The sequence below is a fragment of the Pseudopodoces humilis genome, chromosome 10 (assembly GCF_049639895.1).
Source record: "Pseudopodoces humilis isolate 2021_Gansu_Grassland_sample_001 chromosome 10, ASM4963989v1, whole genome shotgun sequence".
Classification (NCBI taxonomy): Eukaryota; Metazoa; Chordata; class Aves; order Passeriformes; family Paridae; genus Pseudopodoces; species Pseudopodoces humilis.
In genome coordinates, this window is record NC_142209.1 from 25757399 (window position 1) to 25767598 (window position 10200).

Sequence of the window (10200 nt, forward strand, 5' to 3'; positions counted from 1 at the left end):
CAAGTCACAGCTAAAGTTTCTGTTTGCCTTCTCACAGCCTCTCTGAGCCATTCGAGGTGGGTTTTATCCTCCAACGAGTGAGAGACAAATTAGGGAGCTGATTATTTTACTCCTTATAGTGCCCGGTGATAATATCTTCCTCCAGAAGTTGTTTGGTTTTATATTTTTTCTGCTGATTCTGGAGCCGATTGGGACAAATCTCTCTGTTTTAGGTGGAGTATCTTTATCACTCATTAGAGGAAATGATCAGGATTAACGAACTGCTTTCTGCAAAGACTTTTGGCAGACCTGCATGGTAGAGGAAGTTTGATGGCATTTTCTGGCCAGGCAGCTTTACTTGCAGGAGGCCTGCAGCACTCTAGCTACACTTTACCTAATTATTTTTGCTATGTCGCATGATTAACAGAAGGTTGAAATTTTATTCTGAACTGTAAACCAACAACAAAAAAGTGTGAGACTGTTGTAATATTTTCAGGTCTAATTCTGCACTAAGTTAGCAACAAGTACCACCACCAAAGCCTGTGGATTTTAGGCAGTAATTAGTCACAAAGTAAGTAATTTATAAGCCATCTGACTGAATAATCCAAGTTTTACATATAGATTCCCTCTTGATGCAGAAAAGCAACCGTATTTGAATAAATAGATGCTACTTGCATACATATATTTCTAGAGCTAATTTTGAAGGAAGTTATAATTTATATTTTTGCTTTTAAAAAACGTGGAAAAATGAGGGGGAAAAGCACTATTGCTTCTGGACGAGAATTACCACAATGAGGCCCTTAAAAATACACGTGTTTTTTTCTCTCCTTTAGTGGGAATGGGAGCGGGGGTTCGGTTGATAAACTGAACCAAGTTTTTTTCCCTTCTTCGTGTGTACGCAGCTCACGCTTGTAACCTTTGTAACATTCACAAACAAGCGTGGATGGGGGAATCAGTACAGGAAAACACAATTGCAAAGCAAAAAGCAATCGAAGCTGAGAGGAAAGCCAGATACAGAAGTCTGGCTTGGTTCAGCTGCAGATTCGCTGCTGTGGAACCGGCTCTGTTTGACGGCGGCGGCCCCGATTCAGGCCCCGGCCATCTCCGGCCCCTGCCCGGCTGCCAGCGGCAGGTTCCCCCCGCAGGGCAGTGCTGGAGGAGCTGGAACTACCACAGGTTCCCTCCTTAAAGCACCTCCCGGAGCTACCTCACGCCTGTTTACATTCAAAATCACTTTCCCGTGGCGTCCACGCAGAAAACAGACGGGCAGATCGCCCCTGCGAGCGATGGGTTACGTGTGCTTATCAGGGAGCCATGACATTGCTGCTTACCTCTCGGAGGGTTCGCTTGGCAGAATTCAGTCCTCCGAGGGTCCCTGAAACCTAAAGCAATCCAGCCATTAAAGCACTTTAAGACACACAATACTGTTAGGCAGAGTGGCGGTGACATCCCCGTCCTGTGCCATCCTCACTTCTTCGCTCTAGGAAGGAAAAGCGAAGTCCTCGCGTCCTCTTGGTGCCCGGGCGCCGTTCCCCTTCAAAATGGCACTTTCAAATCAATCAAGGACACCAGAAACGCGGGAAGCAGGGAGTGCTGCCGTGGACGGTCGCCTTCCACCGTCAAGACAACTTGACATTGACCCTTTATCCTTGACCTTGTCCTCAGGATGAGAAAGGAACCCGCGCTGCAGCCGGGGTGGCCCCGAGCGTGGAGCCGCTGCCCGCGGGGAGCCGAGCTAGGGCGAAGGGACCGAGACTGGGACCGGGACCGGAGCCGGCTCCGCTCCCCCCGCGGGCAGGTGGGCACCGCCGGGGAGAAGCTCCGGGCAGCGTCGTGGCAGAGGCCGCCCTCCCGAGCTCCCCCGATCCCGCTCCTCCCGCCGGGGTGCGGCGGCTCCCGCTGCTACAACCTCCTTTTCCTTTCATTTTCCTCCCCCCAGGCCTCAGCAGCGCTGCTCCTAAGAGCAGCCGGGCTGCGCCGGCTGTGGCGGGGAAGTGCCGTGCCCGGGCTGCGCGGAGAGGGGACGGCACCGGGCGCCGCGGAGCTGCGGCGGCTGCGGCCGGAGCGCGGCGGGGCCGGGCGAGGGGCGGGCGGGAGCCGCTGCAGGCCTTCCTGCCCGAACTCCGCCGCGCCTCCTTAAATCTCTGCCGTTAAAATGTGGGCGGGTGTTTCAACTCAAAAAGCGCTCAAATTTTTTTTCTTTTCAAAAAAAGCTGATGAGGTTAAAAAAAAAAAAAAAAAAAAAAAGAAGGTGGGGGGGGGGGGAAGAAGGAGAGCGAAACCGGCTTCGTGTCCTTAGGAAACAGAAGTAGCGATTGTTTGTGCTTAAAAAAGGGGGAGCGCAAAGCCGCGGGCGGAGGCGGCGGCCGCGGACCGGCAAGTGCAGCTTTATTTCGCGAAGTTGGAAGAGGAGGCGAGCGGGGCTGTCAGTGCGGCTGCGAACGCGGCCGGGCCGGGGCAGCGGCGGCACCAGCGCAGCCCCTGCCCCCTCCAGGAGCTCGCCCCGCGGCCGCAGCGGGAGGAGCGGCTGTCCCGGGGAGCGCCCGGCGGAGCGCGGACAGCGGGATCCCGGCGGACGGCGGCGGAGACGGCTCCGCGCCGCGGCTCCTCCACGCCCTGAGCGCGGGCGGCGGTTCGCGGCAGCCCCCCCGCGCCGCCCGCCGCCCTCCTGGATGCTCCGGAGCCGCCGCCGCCGGGGGCGGCCGCCGGCCGGGATCGCGCCCGGCCGCTGCGCGGGGGCTGCGCGGGGCCGCGGGGGGGGAGCTGCTGCTGCTGCTGCGGGGGGCGGGGGCGCCGAGGGAGCGAGCTGGGCGCCGGGACAGCCGCAGCCGCCGCGCCCGGCCCTCCGCGGGCGCGGCTCGTCCTTCCCTTCCCCGCTGGGCCCGGACTAAGGCGACGGAGTGGGATGAAGGGGGCATCCCGAGCGGGAGTTGGATGCACACTGCTACAGGAGACCTTTCCATGGAGCTGCTGCTGCTGCTGCTAAGTTTCAGAAACCGACTGTGAACAGGGTGGGTTGTCTTCTTCTTCCAAGATCTCAGGTCTGAGTGAGTCTCCGGTGTACGTGTATATATGTTACCTATAACATATACAATATATTGCATAGCTGTTAATCTATTTCCCCCACACGAAAGTGGCTAAAGTCTTTAATAAGAGTTACTCTATATGTGGAAGCAAAGAAATCTTCCTTCAAGTGGAGCTGCATAATGCTGAATAATCACGTGTGAGTTAGGGGCGGGCTCTTGGCAAGGAGGTTTTTTACGAGTATTTACTACAAGGTCTTACTCCAGAAGATTAACCATCCCAATCCTTCTGTCAGTCTCCGATGCCATGCCTGGTTAAAAAAAAAAAAAAAAAAAAAAAAAAAATCTCATCTTTTTTCCGATCGTCAGTCACCCTAAAGAATGGCCGAGCCTTCTGGGAACGAGCTGGCGTCCGCGGCTGCCAAGGGGGACCTAGTGCAACTTACTAATTTGTTGCAAAAGAATGTAAACGTCAATGCACAAAATGGATTTGGGAGGACTGCGCTGCAGGTTGGTATCCAGAGAGGGAGAAAATATTTCATCACTGGTACCTACGTGACCCGGGTTTCCAAAAAAGACAACGTTTTAAGCAGGCTGGTGGATGAAATTCGAGTGGTTTTTCAAACTCGTTGGATGCCATATTTTTATAACTTTAGTGGCTCCAACTCCCTAAAATGACGTACTTGAAATAAAACTGGTCAAAACCATTCTTTCAATCGGGGATCACCCTCAATGTCAAACGGGCTATGAGTTTGCTAATATTTTGTAACTTCGTGGGGAGGAGGCAAGGAATGAGAGAGCTGAGATGAAAAGAAATCAGCTTAGGTGAGCAGGATTTCATAGCAGGTCTGTAAACACAAATGTTCTGTTCTCTGAAGCTTAGGATTTGTAATTTTTTTCCTTCCTTTTTTTTTTTTTTTTTTTTTTTCCCTGCAATGTGCTTTTAAAGCATGGCTCGTCTGGGTTCTGGGGTCTGCTGTGGATGGTACTTTTCCTTTATACTCTGTTTGTGGGAATGACCTTTCTCATTGGGAAGCATGCTGCTCAGAACCGAGGACCTCCGATGTACATTAAGAACTAGCCCTGCGAGCCAGGGTTCCAGCTGAATCACTTGCTTTTTCATTCATATTTAAGACTTTAAAATGTGCTTTTTTCAGATCGGCTAGCAGGGTACTGCTTCCACTTATTTCCTTTCTGATCGTATAGGGTGCTGTGTACTAATTTTTAACTGTAGTTGTGCAGGCAGGAGTTGGAACTCGTCCAACTGCTAATTATTGGAGCTGATGGAAGATTTTGCTTTTAATATTAACAGATAATGATGGCAAAAAGGCTAAAATACCTACCAAATAGTGAAACATATGATTTATAAATCCAGAGGGAAAATAAGTGTGGTTATTTGTACTTAAGTTGTAAGTAATGCAATGTGGAAGTGGAGCTATAGATCTTTTTCATTTCACACATTAGTAAAATTATTTTTTAACCCCTCTTCCCCCAAAACCATGGTAATAATTTCTGAAAGTGGATTTTTAAACAGCATAGAACCTGTGAATGTACTCGAGATATTACAGCTTAGCATCAAAATGTTAGAACTGGAAAATAAACACCTCTTGTTGATAATGCAGGAATGATCCTTTTTTGATAATTTTGCTGAAGCTGGAGATCTGTGAGCTCCTCGCTGTCCTGTTAAGACCTAAATAGGGCATCGCATGGCAGTGCAGGCACTTGCAGCAACTTTTAAGAGAGTGAATGTGTTTAAACTAAAAACTAAGACAAGCTAAATTATTTAAGAAAGCAGGAAACATTTAGCTAGTTGATTTATCCTCAGGACAAGGGCTGAAAATCGATTTGTCCTACAGGAATGCTGGATATTTTTTTCTAAAAGCAGTTAACTGTCCATATCCTGAATGAAGGTATATTTTACACAATGACATAGCATCCAGCAATATTAAACATGCATCCGTGCCCTAACGATACTGCTTAGGGGTGCTTAATAACAACTGAGCTAATGAACCACAACAAAAATCAAAACAGGAGAATCTGTCGACTGATTTTCAATATGTATCATCCTGAAATGTGCTGTGGGTACCTGGCCACGCTCGAAAGACTTCTCTGTCAGTGCACTCTGCACTGTGAGATAATCTCTCTGTAATCTCTCTCTCAATTACAACAGAGAGAGTGCTCCTATATTAATGTAAATGAATTTATATTTTTCCTCTGCATTTATGCTTAATTAAACAACTGCTCGGCTTGTCTTGCTCTTTCCTTTTCCTTTCCTCTTGTCCTTTTTATTTCTGGTGAAGTGTACCTATACAGGCCTCAAATACATCTCCTGCCCTTATGCTCTTCGTCAGACTCATTCAATTAATGCTTTCTCCTGCTTCGCCTCCCTCCCCCCAGACATCACTTCACAAAATATAGGGCGAACTTGCTGTTCAGTTGTAGCCCACGGCCAAAAAGCAGCACCTTTTACAGGATTTTCTCCCCCTGGCATCTTTAACTGAAGCCTTCAGTCCCCTGGCCTGAACACTGAAAACTCCCACTTAACCCAAATATATGTTTTGAATTCACAAATAATACAGCCTGAGCTCTCAAAAAGAGATCAAAATGTCCGGATTTTACTAAACAAAGAGATCACAACGATCTTGTTTTCTTTTACATCGCTTCCATCTCTCACCAGAAGTGAAAGAAGTGGCTGGAAGTCGGGAGCTGGAAGCTTTGGGGCACAGAGAGATCTCTCTCCCTGAATCCCAGGCTGTCTTATCTGCACTTTTGCTCCTGTCTGTGCTTATAACGTGGTGGGCTACTTCACACTTCAAATGCTGTACATAAATATATTTATTTTAGCTTGCTTTTCTTAAAAAAAACAATATATATTTTTCATCAGGAGAGTTTTTTAGCAAACCCCTGTAGAAATTGTACCTTATGCTAAATCTAATGCACTGTAATGCTCGTTTGTGAGTTTGTTTTTTTTTTTAACCAAGATTTTCAAATCAATGTGTGAATCTCTCTCTAAGGAAATAGAAAAAGAGTTGATATTTTTTCGAATTTTATACTTCCAATTAGACTAGTTACAAGGACAGCAAAATACTGCCTATAGGCTAGAGATTACACCATATACATTACAGTGTTCATTTTTGGAAAGTGTGCAAACAAAAAATGAAGAATTACAAGGAAATCGGTGCAAACGGTTAAGTTACAAATAAGAGAGATTTGTGTTCTAATTATGATAGTTTCATGGTACAATTGTACAATTGAGAAAATTGAAAGAAGCTTTTTCTTTTTTTTTTTTTTTTTTTTCCCTGAGAGAAACAGTCAGAAAATCCAATTATTGTTGTTGTTGTATTTTTTTAAGGGATGTTTTAATGACAGAACATAGCCACAGTTTACTTATATAGAGGTTATGAAAGTGTAATATAATATATTGATTTTAGAAGGGAACTTCTGAAACTTTGAAACATTCCTTTTGACTTTTCCTTTTTGGGTGACCTAATGAAACACAAATATTGGGGAGAAGAATTTCTTTTAGCATTTATGTTTCTCAACAGACAGAGCTATGGTACGGTCCAAATATTTGTTTTATGATAATGCACAGACAATGTAAACACCTGAAAACTTGTAAAAACACATTCTACATTTGCTGTTGCTGAGGTAAAATATCTGATCCTCAGAGACCCTATATTTGATGTTTAACAAGATTAAACAGTAATGCAGAGGTGTCTCAATACTTAAGCAAATAAAACCAAACTATGCTTAATTTTTATATGTTAAGAAACTGAGATGACCCTCGTTAGGGGAAAAAAAAAAAAAAAAAGGTGTTATATCCCATTTTATGCTATTTTAGGCATTAATCCCTCCGAGGGAGAAAGCTATGACCACCGAAGTGATAACATCTTTCACAATTTCACCGAGTTCAGTAACAAATACATTGAAAACGAGATGTCCCGGTGTGTCACTAGTTTTATAGCGAGTCTCCTCTGTCTGCTTTAACTGAGAATTGGACTCTGACAAAAGGCAGGGATGAGGAGTGAGGACGGGAGGCAGTGCTGAAGCAAACCCCCACCCGCGGTATCCAATTCTCCTCTGTCTTCCATAGGTGATGAAACTCGGGAACCCCGAAATCGCCCGGCGGCTGCTCAGCAACGGGGCCAACCCCAACCTGAAAGACAGCACCGGCTTCGCTGTCATCCACGACGTAGCCAGGGAGGGCTTTCTGGACACTTTGCAGACTCTGCTGGAGTTCAAAGCCGATGTTAACATTGAGGACAACGACGGCAACCTGCCCCTGCACTTGGCGGCCCAGGAGGGGCACGTGCGGGTGGTGGAGCTGCTGCTGGCACGCTCCGAGTGCAAGGTGGGCCACCAGAACAAGCGCGGGGCCACCGCCTACGACCTGGCCAAGCTCTACAGGAGGGCAGCCGTGGTGGAGCTCCTGGAGGCCAGCAGCTCCTTCCCCCCCAGCATGGACTGAACCCCGCTAGGACGCGGCCTCCTTTGGACGTGAGGGGGTGCAGACTTCTTGGGGTGTTTCCCTCCTTTTTAACAACATTTGTTGCACCATTATTTTTATTTTTTTTTTCCCTCTTCTGAACAGCTGGTAGTGTAAGTCTCAAGAAATTCCAGAGGTGGGTTTTTAGATAACAGAAATGTTCTAAATCCATGCTCCCAGCAGTTTCCTCTACCTTTCACTTTACACTCCTAGGCTCATCCGTGTGTATGTTGGTTGCTCATATCTAGTTTTCCAGTATCAACTTTTACAATTTATTTTAGGTCATTCGTATCGAGTCATTAATACAAGAGCTACTATTCACATGATTAATATTGCTGGACTTTTAAGAAAAGGAAATAGTTTACTGTGATTTCTCCCACCTCTCAGTGCACCCGTCTCTTCTCACTCCCCCCACCCCTTTCGGTCAGGCTCAAGAGTCTGAGGTCCTGTTTTAGATTAAAAAAATCCTTTTAATAAGGGGTCACCTGCAGCCCCTGCACAGGCAGAGTTGGGAGTCAAAGGCTGCGTGGCCTGAGGACAGTGGATGGCGCTTAGATGCTTTAGGCAGTAACTGTATTTTGTCACTAACAAGAGCTTGTAGAACTAGGTCACTTACTTTCTAAATGTAGATGACACTTTTCCTCTTTGTGTATTTAAACTTTCACCAATCTGGTTTTGAATTTAGTTACCAGAAACAGTATAAGTGGTGTTTCTTCGATTGCCAGAGGTTTTAAACAGCTCAGTTTAGTAGTTCATGTTTACTGTGCACTGCAGAAGATGTTTTTTTTCTAGTTTCAAAACAAGCTGCAGAGAACCATTGTCGAAAGCAAGAGGACACGAAGGCTGCAATACAAGACTTCTGGTCACTTCATCTGCTGATTGTAGTTTAGATGTTCTCCTAGTAATATTTGCTTTCCACCAAATATTCTGTTTTGTCTGGAAATAAACTGTTTTAATGACAGCATCTCACAAAACAAGGATATTTGAATACGGTGACATTTAGGAAGCAGTACTTTTGATATTTGTGAAGTTAAGTTATTGCTTGCACCTAAAACACAATTTAACCATTGGAAATTTTCCATTGCAACACAGTTGAGAGTATTCACCAGACTGAAACTCATTTGCCTCTCCAGCCTCAACAGGAGTTAACAATGCTCAGCACCGTGTCTATTATGAAACTTTTAATATTTGTACAGGATCTACTTTTTGGGCAGATGGGCAGTTTAAAGTGCTTCATTTTGAATAGTCTAAATTTCAATCATGCAAAATAGAAGGCTTTAAATCAATGCAAAATGAATACTATAAATAGCACTAGAAAGAGGAGAGGGAATACATTAGTTTTGTTTTTAACTTTTGGGTTTTTCTAAATTAGCCCCACAAAATCAGTTACTACATTTTCAAGTAAAAAATAATTTGCTGAAACTGTCTGTCACGTGTACTATAAGCTCTGTCACACTGCTGTGTTCTGATTAAAAACCTCTGTGAAATATGAAAATTTGTGTGCATGATGATTAAATGGAGCAGCACAGCACACAGGATTATTGGAGAAATAACCCCCAAAATTCATGGTAGAAATAGCACTAAACCACCTGAAATGTTAAACCGAGCAATGCAATCCACACGTCCCCGAGGTGAGGTGACCCAAATATCTCTGTATTGCTCTTCATCTTCGTTTCCTCATGTCCTGGAGGATGCTCCAAGCCTTTTCCTTCTCCATTCCTCTCACAAAGAGGAATTCCGTGCTACACCAGAAGGTAATATCCAGCTTTCTCACATTTGGGGTTTCTTTTCACCTGTGCTACAAAGAATCCTCATTCCAAACCCCTTTGGAGTTTCATCAGCATTTAATTTACGCTAAGGCGAAGTTTAAGCAGTGGCTTAATAGAACAACTTCCGAGAAAAATGCCCCGCCTAGTGAGAAATAGCGGCTTTTATTGCGTGCCAGGAGTTCAGGGTTAAAGCCAGGACGAATCACCCCCCGGCCATGCCCAAAGCTCGGCGGCTGAGTCACGGGCGATAGTCTGGTTTAAAGGTGTGTTTTATCTGATTTCACTGCTGTGCTTTCTTTGTGAGTCCTTCAACTTATCGGAAACAAGATGAACAATTGAAATTCCTAGTTAGATACTTGGAAAGCAATAATTGCTCTCTATTATCCTAGGAAGTTAATAGTTACTGCAAAGAGCCTCTGGGAAACCAAAGAAATCAGTCAGCTGGTGGGTTAGAGCACCTTACAGGGTTTGTCAGTGAGAAAATGTGCCTGGCTGCTGGGGAATGGCTTTCCTCCAGAAGTCTTTACATTTACTGAGCGAGGAAAAAATAATATAAAGCAAGTCCCATTGATAGAGAGCCCTGACACCCAAAAAAGGATTGCAATATCACATGTGGTCTCAGAAATTGCTTTGGCGCTTTTCCCCCAGTATTTTGGCTACATCAAAAAGTCCAGTTTCAAAAATTCTCATATTCCTGAAAATTTCGACAACCATATTTACCCAGAGATGCAAAACAGCAACGTGTGAGATGGAACTAAAGATTTTTGAGAGCTTTTATTGAGACATAAACCAACTGCCAAGTAAGTGTCCAGGCAGGAGCAGAGATCGCCCTGCAGCAGCCCAGGAATCGGCAGCAAACAGTGCAGTATCGAGATGAGAAGTATAAATAGAAATAAATACAGCAAGCATAGAAAAATATGAAGAAATAGAGCGTAAAATGTAG

General features: G+C 45.4%; 1 protein-coding gene across 2 annotated transcripts; it reads left to right on the plus strand.

The window, feature by feature from the left end:
- Window positions 1-2806: 2806 nt before the first annotated feature.
- Window positions 2807-8977, plus strand: CDKN2C (cyclin dependent kinase inhibitor 2C). 2 transcript variants are annotated; one of them, XM_005521142.3, is made up of 3 exons: window positions 2807-2990; window positions 3372-3512; window positions 7096-8977. In XM_005521142.3, the coding sequence occupies exons 2-3, from the start codon at window positions 3384-3386 to the stop codon at window positions 7468-7470; spliced, it is 504 nt and encodes a 167-aa protein (XP_005521199.1). In that variant the 5' UTR covers window positions 2807-2990; window positions 3372-3383; the 3' UTR covers window positions 7471-8977. The 2 variants fall into 2 exon arrangements, with proteins under 2 accessions (XP_005521199.1, XP_087916536.1); XM_088060410.1 differs by lacking the exon at window positions 2807-2990 and having other exon boundaries at window positions 3001-3512.
- Window positions 8978-10200: the final 1223 nt, after the last annotated feature.

Bases quoted from the DNA above. Each gene is read 5' to 3' on its own strand.
- CDKN2C (XM_005521142.3), top strand. From the start codon at position 3,384: ATGGCCGAGCCTTCTGGGAACGAGCTGGCGTCCGCGGCTGCCAAGGGG. The intron at 3,513-7,095 runs GTTGGTATCCAG...TGTCTTCCATAG, and splicing joins TTGGGAGGACTGCGCTGCAG to GTGATGAAACTCGGGAACCC.